Below are 17235 nucleotides of genomic sequence, written 5' to 3' on the forward strand. Positions count from 1 at the left end.
GTGCGGCACGTAGGCGCACCTGACACATATATGCGTGTGTATGTGGGGGGCGCGGACTTAAAAAAAATGTTTAAAAAAATAAATGTTATGCTTCTTTATTTATTTTAATCAGTCTTTCATTTTTGTATTACATTTTTTTAATACTTTTTTTTTTTTTTGACACGCAACTTTATTGCTATTACATGGGGGGGGGCTATACATGGGGGGAGGGGGGGGCTAAGAAGCCCCCGATGTGATAGCCAATTTACATGACCGGTCCTCTTTATGGAGACATCCATACAAGCAGATCGGGAAGCTGCTCGTCGGGCTCCGCCGTCCTCTCGTCACAGATGAGCGGACGAGCGGATTTTTCAAGCCCTGGGTATTTGAAATGGCTTAAAAACATTTCGGCTTAAATCCAATAACGTTTACCTCTTATACCATGTTTGAATTTTATACCCATATTCATGGTGCAACATGAAACAAGGTCAAATCGACAGGATTGTTTAATAGGATCTGTGAAAGGAGAAACTTAAAACTGTGAGGCCACTGCACTTGTAGTCCATTGATACTTCCTCTGTATGAACAGGAATGGGAGGGAGAATATGCAGGAGCCAGAGCATAGCACCCACGATCCACTGATTGCGGTTGCAATGCTTTAATGGCTCCAATGCAAAACAAATATAATATAAGTATTGTATGTAGGTGGAAGTCAGGTCCCCCCAGGGGTCACACCACATGGCCCACTGCCTGGTCCGACATGACCTGCATGTAGGAGTCGGAGTACCTGAAGTAGAGCCAGGCTCCCCATGTAGAGCAGAATCGCTCCTCCGAGTTGTGTAGAGTCGCAGTAAGATAGAGCAGAGAAAGCATTATACCTTTGAGGAGACATTATATCAAATCAGACCATATCTAACTGAGAACGTAAAAAGGATATAACACTGGTCAGGTCTCATGCATGTGGGCCACGTATGATGGAAGTCTCAGGCTTCAGGACGCGTTGGTGCCGGTCTCTGGGGGGATCTAGCAGATGAGCGTTGGCGCCCCCTGTACGAACGGGCTTGCCAAGACATCCGAGGTGCCGGGGCAGGGCGCTCAGAGAAGTCCAGCCAGGAAGGGTGGGGAATGGCCTCCACGCCCAGGAATTCAAACAGCGCTGGCAGTTGGTCCGGTGAGTGCAGTGCAAAGATGGATTCCCCTCTGATGACCAGTAGATGGAACGGGCGTCCCCAACGGTATGTGGCGTCTGTGGAGCGGTTTACGTCCAGCAGGGGGTGGCATGACCTGGCGCATCCGAAGGGTATGTCGGGACAGGTCCGGCATCACATTCACCTGAGCACCGTCAAACTCCATAGGCACCATGGCCCACGCCCGCCGCATAATTTCCTCCTTGATGGTGAAAAAGTGGACGCGGCGAAGGACGTCCCTGGTGGCATTGGCAGACAGTCAGCTTTACAAGTTTAACCGCTTGAAGACCAGGTGTTTAGACCCCCTTCCTGGCCAGGCCATTTTTCAGTGTTCAGCGCTGCAGTACTTTGACATGTATATTAACGGGCATCGCTGCCTCTTTTCAAATACCGGGATTTCCCTCTCGCGCGCGCCCGAACGAGCGGATGTAACAGGACGTGTATACACGCCCAGTTACATCCAAGAAGCTCCCGGCAGGCCGTGTATACACCGGCTGGCCTTGAGGTAGTTAAACAGAGTCTGTTTAAACAGCCCGATGCTGGCGACGTACACTGTATGTCGTCAGTCATGAAGGGGTTAAATGTCTTTTTTATTTATAGTTACATAGTGTTCACTCCATTTGGATAATTTAATTCATTGTTGTCTTCCAGTGAATTTGATACGTTCAATATTAAGGCATTGGTGTGCTGCCGAATGCATTTTGGAATTTTATTGGTTGTTTTATTGATTTTAGTGTTGTAATGGCAAAATCCATATATATGACTTATATGAACCCTAGTGAGCTAGATCTGATAACTATTCCTGATATGCTCATATAAATGTGTACTGTGGCATTCCTACAGAGTTCATTAAGAAGAAGCAGCAATTCCCTTGTATTATTTTTTTTTAAAGTACAAGTATTTGATGTATCTTATCTTTTTTGTTTTTAATTCCAGCAAGAGTAGAAATCACCAAGACATTTTATTGCTTTAAAGAAAACTTTGCTGAGATCTGTATGTTGTCATTCCATCTCAAGATGCTAGTTATTTGACTGCCATGATGATGTAGTGGCTTTAGATATGAAATTCAACCATACAGCAGTGAAATGTGCTTTGGGCAATTGGGCAGCACAGTGGCGTAGCGCTTCTGCCTTGCAACACTGGGAGTCCCTGGTTCGAATCCCGGCCAGGTCACTATCTGCAAGAGTTTGCATGTTTGCCTGTGCTTGCGTGGGTTTCATCCGCGTACTCCGGTTTCCTCCCACCCTCCAAAGACATGCTGGTAGGTTAATTGGCTCTTCTCTAAGTTGGCCCTGTATGTATGTGAGATGGGGACCTTAGATTGTAAGCTCCTTGAGAGTAGGGACTGATGTGAATGTGCAACTATGTAAAGTGCTGCGTAAATTGTTGGCCCTACATAAATACCTGTAAAATTGTTGTTTATGAACATTTGCCCAATGTACATTAGCTGCTCTAACATTGTATTTGGTATTAGATCAAATTTGGTAAAATATGTAACAATTGGTAAATTGTTACAGCCTGGTAAATGTTCAAATGAAGTGTCTAGTGAATGTACAATGAACCTAACCTGCACAGTTTTAATTTGGGTGAGCATCAACTGATGTGAACCATGCCTCGCAAAAAGGAGCTCTCTGAAGACATACAATCGAGAGTTGTTGATCTGCAAAAGGCTTGAAAGAGATACAAAGTAATCTCTGTGTTTAGGCATCCATAAGGTGACAGACAAATTGTCTATAAAATGGAGACAGTTTAGTACTGAGGCTACCCTTCCTAGAAGTAGGCGCCCAGCCAAGATGACTCCCAAGGCGCAACGCAGAATCCTCAGTGAGGTAAAGCAGAACATATGAGTAACAGCTAAAGGTTTGAAGACATCAGTGGAACTGGCAAACATCCCTTTTTATGAGTCCACCATACGCAAGTCTTTGAACAGGCAGGGTGTCCATGGCATAACACCACACAGGAAGCTGCTGCTCTACAAAAAAAAAATATTGCTGAGCTCCTGAAGTTTGTGAAAGAGCACCTTGTCAAACTGTAACGTTACTGGGAAAATGTTTTGTAGGCTGAAGAAACAAAAGTTTGAATTGTTCGGGAAGAATACTCAACACTATTTATGGCACAAAAAGGGCACAGCTTACCAACATGAAAATATCATCCCAACGGTGAAATTTGGTGGAAGGAACATCATGGTTTGGTGTTGCTTTGCTCACTTGCCATCATTGAGGAGAAATGGATTCCGAAGTTTACCAAAATATCCCACAGGATGATGTCAGGGTGGCTTGTCTGCCAGCTGAAGCTTAGTAGAAGTTGGGTAATGCAGCAGGACAATGACCCTAAGCATCAAAGTAAATCCACCACAGACTGGCTACAGAAAAATAAAATGCGCCTTTTGGAGTGGGCCCGTCGGAGCCCAAACCTTAACCCCATAGAGATGCCGTGGAATGACCTCAAGAGGAGCAGTGCACACCAGAGTCCTTCAAATGTGTCTGAGCTGAAGCAGTTTTGTAAAGAGGAATGGTAAAAAGAATTCCTCCTAAACTTTGTTTAGGTCTGATCCAGAGCTACCGAAAGATCTTGCCTGAAGCCATTGCTGCGAAAGGAGGTTCAACCAGCTATTATATCCAAGGGTTCACTTACTATTTCTGACAAATAACAGGATCATGGGCATGATTGGAAATTTTAGCTAATTCTTTCAGAGATTACCTTTTTTTTTCCTTCTATTTGTAAGGGTTTGTAATGTTGTACTATAGCAGATTCGTCAGTCAACACTTAACAGAATTAATCACCAACTGCTCACTATGAGGACCAATGCCTAGGCTAAAGACCATTTTAGGCTGTGTAAGGCAAATACAAATTCCCTAGCCAAAACCCTGGTTATGACCGATTTGAGGGATAAAAGCGGAAACCAGAGGATGAGATGGATAGACTGTTTTATCAAAACAATGAATGTGAACCTGCTGGTGTTTAGATGAAAAAATGCAGATAGGCCTGGTGTGCTAGTGTACATGAGGTCAGGAAGTGTTGGACCCTACTAAACAACAATTGAAAAAATAATAATAATGGTCTATGTACCAAAAGGCAATGGATAATTCAAGTGTTATTTGAGAGCATAGCGTGGATTAAATTTTATTGTGCGGAGTGTCAAAATGTTCCTGCAAGTCTAAAAACAAAACAATTTTAATTTGTGAAAATTGTTGAACCATGGTTAGTAATACTGTTATGGGTCATAAGTAAGTAAACCTAAAGAACCCCTTTCAAAACCAATTGAATTAGTCAACATTCGTGGCAAATAGACTGCCTTCTCAAAACATTGCTTACATTTGTTCAGCAGCTGCTCTGAATAGTGCACAGTGCTTTGCCTTGCTTGCTTTGTTGTCAGATTGTTATAATATTAGACATTAGGTGCTTGAGAAAACTTTCAAATGGAAAATGGTTGTTTGAATAAAGTGGATTTTTCTAGTGGTTCTCTATAGGTATTAACAGTCTGTCTTTCTGAAAGCAAAGTGATTGCAAAAGATTTTATAAATAGTTGTGTCTAGAAAGACTCCAAGAACTCGGAGACTTGCAGTTCACTTGTCTCAATCAGTGTAGCTGGACTGCCAAAAGAAAGATGGATGCAGACAATGGGGAACTGAAATAATTTGGCATCTTAAAGCAGGCTAGCACTACTATGCCGATTTATACAGAGGGGCCCAAAAAAATGTATACACACTTCAACATGAAAAATATATGCATAAAAATTTTATTACTAGATTTATAGAAAAATCAAAGGACAGCTGTAAGTCATGATTGAATTATGGAATTACATTATGTGCTACAAGTGGTCACCATTAGCATCCAGACACTTTTGATTCTGACGCACTACTGCATGAATAACATTTGACTAGAGTCTCCACGGGGATTGCTCTGCATGATATTTCAATCTCTTCCCGTAGTGCAGCCAGCGTAGGTGGTTTTCTACGGTATACCACATTCTTTAGTGTTGCCCACATAAATTGAGGGGCGTTAAGACCGGGGAACGTGGGGGGAATTCAACAGCACCTCTGCGTCCTATCCAACATCCTGGCAGAATGTCATCAAGATAGGCTCTTGCGTCTCGGTGGTAGTAAGGTGGTGCGCCATCTTGCTGGAAGTAAAATTGCTCATCCATATAAAGCGCACGAATGGTCGGTTTGTTGAAACCACTCACGGTACTCCATTCTCCGATCAGGGTCATCTTCAATCATGTCGTGTAACAGTCTCGGGATGTAAAATATCTGCTCTCTTCAGAAAATTTTGTATGCTTGATCTGCCAATTCCTGTCTTACATGCACATTGTTTGGCAGACCTTTGCGGTGAGCGTGTAAACTGTTGCAACACCGTATCCAAAAAAGCAGGACTTGTTGCTGTCCGACGCCTCCCAGATCTTTGCTTGTGCACATCACACACAGTGCCATCGGTTTCGAGCTGATCACGAATCCATGCAATTGTTAGTCGTGTAGGTGGTTCTGTTCCAAACTCGCGTGGCCATTGTAATTGAACTTCACACACATTTTAACATTTACAATACCACTTCAAAATGGTCTTGCGTTGCTCAAAAGTCAAGTGTACCCCATTTTTTTGACTCTCTCCTGACGGTCACATGATGATATCAACAATGGTGCGACTACTGATATTTTTAGAGGAAACATAATACTACACGTTGCTGCCATAATTCAATACGGGTTTTAACCCCTTCATGACTGACGGGGCTGTTTAAACAGACTCCCGGTGACTTTTGCCGCCGGGACTCTGTTTAAACTTGTAGAGCCAGAAGGGGTTAAAAAAGGGAGAACTGTTGAGTGTATACATTTTTTTTGGGCCCCTCCTGTGTTAGTGTTTTTCCAATGAGACTTTAGTATAGTCTCTTTGTTCAAATGAAACAAATTAACTTCAATGCAAAATAGTTGTATGTAGGTTGTAACCCTTAACATCCAAACATTAGACCTTAGGAGTATTAAACTGAAATGTATTTTCAATAATTAATCCAGATCAAACAAATATACATCACCCTGCAAAGTATTTTGTTACATTTTCCCCAAACATTTAGTCATCATGTTTCCAAACTGCTCGCTCCAACTCACTCAGCTCTTCTTCCCCAAACTTCCTGTTGAGTGAAAGATCCGTGTCCACAAGCTGTCCATCTACTAGCTTGGAGGGAGAAAGGAGTAACAGGAAGCAGGAGAGTGGCTTGGCTTGCTGCGTTTGTGGAGACCCACACTGCTCAAGGGACCAGTTGATTCTCGTGAAAACTTCAAAACAACAAGGAGCAGCATGTGCTGTGATTGGCATTTGAAGCAGCATAAAAACCTGGGCTCACACGATAGATGAGCACGGGAAGCGGAGGCGGGAGGGGGACACAGCGCCTGTACGGACGCCGGATTGCTTGTATTTAAACAGCAATTGTCTGCTGTTTAAAAAGGTTCCAAGAACATGGCTGCAGCAGCCATGTTCTTGCTGTAACAACTTCCAGCGGATGACGTACAATTGCGTGAACCCGCGGGAAGTGGTAAAAATTTTGCTTTAACCCCTTCATGACTGAGCTAGTTTTCAGGTTCTGTTCATAAATGACTGACACATTTTTTACATTTTTGCTGTGTGATTCTTCCACAGCAGTAATATACTTTCTTACTAAATGTACCCACACATATTATATATTGTTTTTTAGAGGACAGATAGGGCTATATAATTATATCACATATGTGTACCTAACCCCTCACTTAGTTTGAATAAAATAAAAAAAATGAGGAAAAAAACAAGAAAACACTTTTTTCACAAGTTTTGATTATTTTTTTTTTTTTTTAGAATTTTTTTATATTAATTATAGTATAAAAAATATATTTATATATAATTTATATTTTCCTAATTTTGTTTTACACTTTATTTTAATTTTTTTACACTTTGTAAAAAAAATAAAAATAAAATAAAAAAACTTTTTTTTTTCTTGTCAGTTTATATCAAGCAATCACTATGACAGCTTGATAAATTAACTTTTTTATTTTATTTTTGGCTATTAGGCTGATCCAAACTTAGGAACAGCTAATAATAACCTTAGAGACTGATCCTGACTTTAGTCAGATTCAGATCTCACTAAAAGCTCTTTGATCGTGCCTAGACGATCAGAAATGATACATTTCACTCAAAAGATACATTGTATCCTTTCAGTGAAATGTATCCAAACATCGAGCTGTCAAAACAAATAGCAGAGAGGTGAGGTGAGTCACTGCTGCCTCTCTGCTATTTTGAGCTGTCAAATACGGGATCGCAAATTGCGGTCCTCTATTTGCATGTAACGGCTTCATTCTTTCATTAATGAAAGGAAGAAGCTTTTACAAAAAGCTTAATTATTTCATTAATTAATGCCTCAATACTGAGACATTAATGAATGACTGTTAAATGCTGAGAATCAGCAAATACCGGCATTACAAAGCCTGATATAACTCGTCACGTACAGTGTACGTGGCCAGTCATATAGGCACAAAGTGACAAGACGTACACTGTACGTCTCCCGTCACGAATGGGTTAAAGAGCTTGTTAGGACGATGGTCGTCCTAGCAACCAATGACTGTAGAGAAGGGGGTACATGATGTAATTGCTTGTTATGACAATGCAGTCCTACCATTGACTGCAGAGGATGCAGTGAACCTGCACTGGGTTATGACATGCTGGTTGTCAATATATGCGCCAGCCTCAAATAGTCTTCTAGGCTAGCACGTCCTCTATCTGCCAGCTAGACATAACCCAGCGCGATTGTGGTCCATCACTAAGTCCGCCTTTTATTGGTCCCTGCTATAGAGCTTCACTTAGGTGACTGGTCTGAGTATGCTGACCTCACATCCACGATGATGGCGCCAAGCTGCAGTCTCAAGCTTTTGAATGTCTATTCAAGGGAGGCTTTTACATGTAAACAGCATGTCTAAAATATCTTAAATGCACATACTGTATAATGGTACGAGAAGATTGTTGTTGAAATGAATGGTCTGGTGACTGGGTCTCTTTAAAAAAATTACTTGGGTTCCTGCCATTTCATTATGGTGCTTGGTCATATATGAAGTAAGCCTTTCTACTGGGACTGTAGCAACTAATCAATTTAATCGATGACCGATAATGATAATCATTGCCAACAATTCTCATAATTGATTTGTTGATTTTCGATTAGTTGCTGCGGCTGTCGCACTGCTCCAGCTTTCTCCTCCTCGCTGGGAGCAGCTGCATGCTGCAGTCTGTGTCTCCTACAATCAGAGCGCTGCAGCTGGCACCCAGCGGCGAGTAGAGACTGCTGTACCTCTGCATTCCCCTTGCTGCCGTGCCCCGTTACTCCTCTGCTACCGTGCCCGCTATCCTCCTTTGCTGCCCCGCTCCCCCTCTTCTGTCGGTGGTATAAAGCCGGCATCATGCTTCTTATCCAGCGGCTGGAAGAAATAGCCAGCCCCCTATTGGATATTTTAAATTGCAATAGCCAATAGCAGGTTGGCTATTGCCCCCACTGCCTGCTGTCAATCAGCAGAGGAGGACCTGAGGGAGAACTTTCTCCTTCAAGTCCCTCCTCTGCTGATTGACAGCAGGCAGGTGCAAAAGCCAGCTTGCTATTGGCTATTGCAAATTGAAATGGCCAATAGGAGGCTGGCTATTGCTCCCAGCCACTGCATGCTGTATTTACATTCAGCTGCCATTCCCCAGTGAAGTGGAAAGGTGACACTAGGGGTCTAATAGACACCCTAATGTTACCTTTAGAGAGAACCTGTCACCTCCAATGTGCTATCACATATGGGGCTTGTGAGCCCCCCCCATGCGATAGCAATGAAGGTAAAAAATCAAGTTAAATTAAAAAAAAAATACCCCCCAAAAAATTTAAAGTCCCCCGACCCCTGCAAACTTGCGCATACGAAAGGAAACACAAGTTGGGTGCACCTACGTATGAAAACGACGATTGTGCTACACATGTCGGGTATCTCTGCATGCGCCAGAGTGAGAGCAATAACTTTCCGGCCAATAGATATAGCTAACTCTAAACTGATGACTAGGCTTTTATTTATCTTAAAAGTTTTGGGTTATTTTATTGGCGTTTTACTATTCATATTTTAAATCCATGAAATTATTTTAAATGTCTAATATAATGCATATCATTTTAAAAAATATATCAAAAAAGGTTTCGGAAAGCATTTTTTGGTTTCAACCTGACAAATTCTGCTGCAGGATGTGTCTTGTGGTGCCATTCATTTCAATGGCATCCCAAAAGCGCCTCCCGCCTGCAGTGTGATCGCCCGCACTGGAATACACGGTACTGCAACACGATTGTAAAAAATGTGCATGCAGTTTTATTCTGAAGTATACTCTGTAACACTCAAGTTGTATATTTCATTTTAAATAAAAGATGTTTAATGCTTTTTTTTCTTTAACCGATTTAATCAAAACTATCGGCCAACTAATCGATTATGAAAGCTCTACTTTTTATAGTCCTTCAGGTTAGACATCTTGGTACAGGTTTGTTAATGCTGACGTTTAGTGCCACAGTTTTTGAATATTTGTTTTTGCAAGTTTTGTTAAGGGTTAAGGTTTGGGGTTGATTGATTTTTGTGATTTATGGGTTAAATTGAAAGTGAAAAATTATGATTTAGGATTGATTTTGTATTCTGCTTGTGTTTTTTTATTTTTTTGGGCTGGCTTTTGTGTATTGAACTAAGAAGAACAAATAGCTTTTTAGTTGCGCTGTAGCTTTACAGGTTTAGAACTGCAGATGAGTTGGCATGATATTTATCTAACATATGTTATAACATCTGTTTCTGTTGTAGTCAACAGGACTGGTAGAAGGACTGCAATAAATTAGACTAAAAGGAGCCTTGTACTTTTTTTGTTATTTTAAAAGGGGGAAACAAACTACATTTTGTCAATTCAGGTTTTCTAGACCTGTAAACCTTCATTAAAAATAAGTTGAAGTTGCACTGTGAATTTCTGAAATTGTAACAATAATTTTACAGAACTGTAGGCAAAAAAATGATGTTAAAAGCATAATTTAATTCTAGTTATGCTTTGAATATCTACTGAGTAGATAACCTAAGGGAGAAGGAAAGGCAGCATTCTGAGCCAGTCAACATTCTATTACGTTGGCCAGTTCCAGCCTTTCACAGAATGTTGCTTATGGGAGAAATCGGCACAAGGATGACCTCCTCAATGTGCTACTGCTCCTTCATGGTGCAGTTACAGGCTGGGGGAAGAAATACATCTTAGGGACTGTTTACACTACTGTGACTTTTGCCGTTCAGGGTGGTGCGATCTGCTGTTTCAGTGCATCTCAAAAAAAGGGTATGTTCTTAAATGTAATTTTAAGTTGACTGTTTTTTGGGGAAATAATCTTCATATTAATTTAAACCCAATTTCAGTTTTTAAGTTGGGTAAAAACATCAAAACAAAAGGTTCAAAGCCCCACTGTTTATTTTATTTAGAAAGCAGCTACAGCAAATGTAGTAAAAAGCCTGTCTCCTGCCAGCATGCTGCTGGGAAGGCCTGTTCTCTGTGTGGTAGCAGTGGTCTCTCTTCAGAGGTCTAACAATGCCCCCCACTGAGTCAGAGCTAGAATTCTTCAATAACTTTGAGAAGATAGTGTGTTCTACCTACCTCTGCTAAGAGGCCACCGGATAGAAATAGGGGAGTGGCTGTTGCTGATGCTCTTCTTCTTCTTCTTTTTTTTTTTTTTTTCTTATTTTACTACTGACTTAGTAGTTGACCCAGAACAAAAATGCATCCAACAAAAGTGTCAAACTTTTTGTATTTAATTTGGTGTCGGTGACATCCCAAGTTAGGCTAAAAGGGTCAGGATTCCAGTCTTTGTATGCAAAACAATGGCGCACAACCTTTTGACTCCCATCACATCTTTCACTCAAAATGCCCCTTAATTTTTCTGGTTCTATTCTTTGAAACAAGCTGGAAATATGGGCACTGCCATTGTTGACTTTATTCAGAAAATATTTGTTGCCTGGCTGTTATACTGACTTTGGTAGCTTCAATACTTCACTGTCCTGCATTGAGTATGCAAATAAGCAAAGCCAAAGTCCTTATCATATTTTTCATACACTTCAATGTGTTCATGGTACATGGGAAAGTTGCTTGTAGACATAACTAATCTACTCAATAATACCTGACCCTAGAACAGAGAACTCTTACATTTTATATTTCAACACTGAGCCTTGCTATTTATGCTAAACACTTCAGAAAAGAAACTCATTACATCCCCGACAATGCTCAGTTTATATGCCTTACACTATGGGTGCCCACAATTTTTTGTGTTTAACATCTATTTTTAAAATGACACGCTCAAGGAGATCTACCAAGAAAAAGCACACCAGTATTTTAAAAACAAACCCATTAAAATGCTTACCGGGACTTATGCATGTATCTTCCTATTGAATTAACCTAATCATTTAAAGCAGCATGGCAGCTTCTTGTTTGGGGGGGTGGGGGGGGATTTTGCCAACAGTGGTGAATGTATCTGTGGAGAGCATGCATGGCCAGTGAGATCCACCCTCCAGCAGACACAGATCATGTCCTCCAGTAACAAACCCAACCCCACCTGTTCTCTCTATGAGCAACTCCTCCTGCAGCCTCTCGCCTCTTTCTGTATACAGATCCACAAACCATTTCACTCTCAATTCCTCTGTGTGCAGCTCCTTGGGGCCTCTCAGCCATTTTCTCTGTGTTCAGCTTCTCAGACCATCTCGCCCCTGCCTTCTATGTGCAGCACTTACCAGCAGTAACTATCTGCTATCTCCTCATCCGGTTCTTCACCTGCGCTAGTGCTGCTGTGTCCCAACAGTCTTCAGACAGGCAGGAGCGGGCTGTATGTGTGCTGTAAGCTGGGAATTGCGGCCTGAATGTGTTAGATGCTTCAGTTGGCGAGGGGCAGGCCGAAGTGTCTAACGCTTCTGGAGGGGAAGGGGGGGATGCTTCGGAAGAGAAGGGGCTGGCCCAGGTGCTGGATGCTCCAGGAGGGGCGGGGTGAATGTGTCGGACGCTCCAGGAGGGGAGGGACGGATCGCCGTTCACGTCTGCAGCGTTTCACTAGCAAGCAGTAGGGAGCAGACCTGCGATCTACCAATGTTAGCTGTGCAAACAACTGGTGGATCTTGATTGACCTAATGGGCACCCCTGCCTTACACTGGCCAGAAAGTTGAAATCAAATGCAAAAAATATACTGATAAAATTTTAAATAAATATGGCTTTTTTTGGTTCATGAAGGGCTATCAAAATTCTGAAACTGTTGGGCTGTACTGCCGCCTTCAGGAGGTTTGAACACTGGCAAAAAGAAATAACTTTTATGAAGGCCCTACATCCCTGCCTCTAACTTTCATGCTTCAGTTTTTTTTTTGTTAGTGTCCTAGAAGTTTGGACACTTTTCCTCAGCTGTGCTGAAATGAAGTCTAATGTAGTTTTTGCTTGATTTTTATTTTTAATTAATTCAGGAGCCTTAACACACAACACAGATTTTTATTCTTTGGTGACTATTTAAGACGTCCATGACGCTTCTTGAGCTTGTCCCTACATAACCACTCTGCTGCACTTGATTTAGAAGGTGTTGTTTTAAACCTCATTAATGCAGTGCCTATCTCCTGCATTTGGAGGATCCGCCTGCTGCTGTAAGCCTTGGGACTTTTAGAGCTCCTGCATCTGCAAAGACCTTTTACACTTTATCCGCAATGTGATGACCTCCCTTTCACTCTGTGGGCTAGAAACACCCTGAATAATACTACTCTTTAGTTTGTGGCTACTCCTTATTTTGTGCACCTGTTTTCCAATGTTCCCTTAGGGATCTGTTTTGAGATTAGGAAACCCTGAACATGTTGTTTTTTAACCAATCTTATTGTTGGTCTATTGTTTCCTGACTGTTACAGAATTCCTGAATTTCGGGGCCCCTAATGGATGATAAAGAAAAATAAGATTCTTGTTCTTACTGTAAAATCTTTTGCACTTTTGACGATTTGCCAGTGTTCAAGCCTCCTGTAGACAGACAGTAGTATAACCCAAGTATGTTAGAATTCCCTTGACCTCCTAATGAACTCAATAGATTTTACGGTAAGTACAAAAATCTTATTTTATATTTATACTACTTTAGTTGAGTGAATTTACCAACTATGGCTTCAGCCTAGGCAGGACAATAAAATAGTTTGGAAACAAACTCCTTTAGGGTTAACATTTCTAATGTCACAAGCTTTCTGCACATGGATGTTCTTTTAAACTGACAGCATGGCAATTCTTTTGATACGCATTAAATATTTTGACAGGCATAAATGTATTTTACATACTTTCTTTAAAGCCCGTTGCTATACTGTGTAAGCTAACTGATCTGTCATTGTTTAGAACCGTGGATTTGCTGGACTGGAACAGTTTGATTGACAGCAGGACCAAGCTCTCCAAACTTCTTTTGGTGCCAAATGTGCAGGTACTTTATTCATTTTATTTAATGTATTTTAAATGTGGATGCGTAGGCATCAGTGGGGGAAATTTAAAAAAAGTTGAGCAGAATTAACCCTTTAGCAAACCCTGGATATTCAAAACCAAGTCCTTTTGTCCTTGCAGAACTTCCATAAGCACGCTTTGCATGTGAATTGGTCATACATTTAACCTAATTCAACATCAGAAAAAGCTAGCTTTCTGCGAGAAAAAAATAGTGCTTATAAAGTCGCAGGTAACAATTAAAGGAGAGGATGCTCATTCTTAGCGCAACTTAACTGAGCAGAAGCTCAGCTCACATACAACAGGAGCTTCTCTGATTTTTGTTTACGGTGCTGTCAGTCATCCTGATGTTCTGGACAGGTTACGCACTGATGTTAAATATTTCAGGATGGCACACAGTGGACTGTACACTATTGCTAAAAATTAGGTAAAGAGTTTGATATATGAGCGAGATTGGCATCAAATTGTATCAGCAAGAATTGCAGATCTCTGCATAAAAGTCTGGGCAAACTTTCTCATAAAACTTTGAGGACAGAAACCCGCAGTCAGTTTGGGAGTTTGTCACTCTTAGGCCCCATTTACATGTAGCGACCCCATTTACATGTAGCGACTTTGCGCATTTTTGCCGTGCGATATCGCGAGAAGTCGCCGGCTAATGATAGTCAATAGCTCCATGTCTTAGCTCCATGTCGCTCATCACGGTCGCAAGTCGCTTCTACAGGACCCTTTTTTCTGCGTATTTTGCTTTTTTTTCTATGGAGCCCGACGGAGAAGGTCGCGCTACCGTCGCTGGAACGTCGCCCCGAAAGTCGCGCTATCCTGGCCGCTGCAAAGGTATGTCGCTACATGTGAATGGGGCCTTATTCTACAGTAACAAGGGTTAACATAGCTGGTATTATGAAGCACAACACAAATGTGGCTACACACTGTCTGCTAGCTCCACTAGTCTATATCAGAGTCTGAGATAACTCCCTCTAACTAAGCACATATTGCTCGCCCCATCCAGTTGCCAAAACTTCTTACCCCAGAAAGTGCCACAGTCTTGACCTGTGGAAATTATACCGGTTGGTGCCAGGCAGTGAGTCCAACAGAGGACAACTTGGTTGTAGTTCCCTTGCTGTCCACCAGCATGGCATGCAACTATTGTGAAATATTTTGCAAGACTGTGAACCATTTGGATGTCGCTCTTTTGGGCTGTACCATCCACATGAGGAGAGAATGGTTTGTTATGAGTCAAAAACAACTACCTACAGGATAATACCATAATGCTTACAATGCCCATTTGATTGCTAGTCACTCCCACTCTATAATCCTTTAAATTTTCCCAGCAGGTGTCCGTTTACTGTTTAGATAGGCCATTGCATGATTTGTCTATATACTACTTGTGAAATAATGGCTCCTGTTCTCACTCTTGGAAAATAGTTTTTTGTTCAGAATTAATTTTCTAATCGGGGGCTATGAGCACACAAAAAAATATAAAATTTAAATTATGCAGCGCCCACAACAATCAATAAACGTGTCAATGTCACAATAAACTGAGTTAATCGTGAACCAAATTAAATATACAAATTTGAATCAATATATCATCAATGAATATAAAATACAATCAAAAAATACAATCAAAAAATATATATATATATGTATTAAACAAATCAAAAACATCCAACAATTAATGAATTTTGTGCCATTTAAATTCTTTCTTAAAAAACACCGTTTCCCTGGATCATTAATCCCACAGGGTCTGTGAAGCAGTTGAGTATTGGTGACAAACCAGCGTGAAAAATAATGTTAGTTAGTGGGATGTGTCGATAAAAAATATAGTGAAGAAAGTTCCGCACGTATCTCCTCAAAGGGTGCACTCACCGTGAGGTAGTGGCTGTGGTAAGCAGCCGGAAGTACTCAAACGAAAGCTCTCAAAGCCGCAGCATCCATCCAACGTCTCGCTACGGTCTGTGGTCCGCGGGTGATGTGTCTCCACGTTCATGGAAAAAAGGAGCCTTTCATTGCATAGTATTTTCCAACAAAGGGGCTTTATTTAAAATTACGTAAAAATGAAAAGCACGAACATCCAAATTGTTCGGCCAGTAAAAACAGTTCACAAACAGAATCCTGTATTCGGTCTGACGTGTAATTAGGCCCGCCCCTATGCATTTCATCGTCTTGACGTCTTCAGGGGGTTATGCAGGACCTGCATAACCCCCTGAAGACGACGAAACGGGGGGCCTGCATAACCCCCTGAAGACGTCAAGACGACGAAACACGCAGGGGCGGGCCTAATTACACGTCAGACCGAATACAGGATTCTGTTTGTGATATGCATACAAAGAAACCATCACAAACACATATACTGATATTATAAACACACGTTGACATGAACACTGGTATTGTATATAGTAACATTTTATTTTGAAGTATGAAATTTGGCAAGCTGCCCCCATGGGAGAACATTTTTGTCCAATGGCCCCTAAGTGAATTGTGACCCCTGCTCTACTCCTAGCTTTAATGCTGCATGGAAACATCAGCATCTTTTACATGCAGCGTTAAAGATTTCACCACGGAGGTGATAGAGATTTAATAGGATCTATTTAATAGACTGACAAGCAGTCGGTAAGCAAGTGGCTGCCTATTAAATAAAAACGTAAAAACGAAAAGCACGAACATCCAAATTGTTCGGCCAGTAAAAACAGTTCACAAACAGAATCCTGTATTCGGTCTGACGTGTAATTAGGCCCGCCCCTATGCATTTCATCGTCTTGACGTCTTCAGGGGGTTATGCAGGACCTGCATAACCCCCTGAAGACGACGAAACGGGGGGCCTGCATAACCCCCTGAAGACGTCAAGACGACGAAACACGCAGGGGCGGGCCTAATTACACGTCAGACCGAATACAGGATTCTGTTTGTGATATGCATACAAAGAAACCATCACAAACACATATACTGATATTATAAACACACGTTGACATGAACACTGGTATTGTATATAGTAACATTTTATTTTGAAGTATGAAATTTGGCAAGCTGCCCCCATGGGAGAACATTTTTGTCCAATGGCCCCTAAGTGAATTGTGACCCCTGCTCTACTCCTAGCTTTAATGCTGCATGGAAACATCAGCATCTTTTACATGCAGCGTTAAAGATTTCACCACGGAGGTGATAGAGATTTAATAGGATCTATTTAATAGACTGACAAGCAGTCGGTAAGCAAGTGGCTGCCTATTAAATAAATCCATATTGTATCACCTGCAGCTCTGCAATGATTAAAGGCTTTAACGTGGCATGAAAGATGCTGGTGTGTCCATGCAGTGTTAAAGCAAGAAGTAGGCCCCATTCACACTGCGCGATTTGCAAATTGCGCATTTGTCGTGTGATTTGCATTTTGCGCGATATCGCGCGCAAATGCTTGCATTGCAAAGAATGGAAAGGGTCCTGCTGTAGCGACGCACGACCCGCGACAGCAGGAACCTTTGTCCCATAAATAGCCGCGATATTGCGGGAATTACCGCGCGATAAATCGCTCAATGTGAACGGGGCTGTAGAGGAGTGGCACTGTCGGTTGAAAAGCCCCTCTCATTGATGGGGGGGGGGGGGTGGACGGGGGGGGGGG

General features: G+C 41.7%; 1 protein-coding gene across 1 annotated transcript in view; it reads left to right on the forward strand.

Moving 5' to 3' along the window:
• Positions 1 to 17235, forward strand: part of LOC108798104 (proline dehydrogenase 1, mitochondrial-like) — a gene marked incomplete at its 5' end in the record, with an annotated part of 92367 nt that overhangs the window by 30217 nt on the left and 44915 nt on the right. Inside the window, one exon of the mRNA XM_018569820.1 lies at positions 13533 to 13614. Within this exon, the coding sequence (XP_018425322.1) occupies positions 13533 to 13614 (82 nt within the window). The remainder of the gene's footprint in view (positions 1 to 13532; positions 13615 to 17235) is intronic.

The sequence above is a fragment of the Nanorana parkeri genome, unplaced genomic scaffold (genome assembly GCF_000935625.1).
Source record: "Nanorana parkeri isolate BGI_ZX_2015 unplaced genomic scaffold, ASM93562v1 scaffold1404, whole genome shotgun sequence".
Taxonomy (NCBI): Eukaryota; Metazoa; Chordata; class Amphibia; order Anura; family Dicroglossidae; genus Nanorana; species Nanorana parkeri.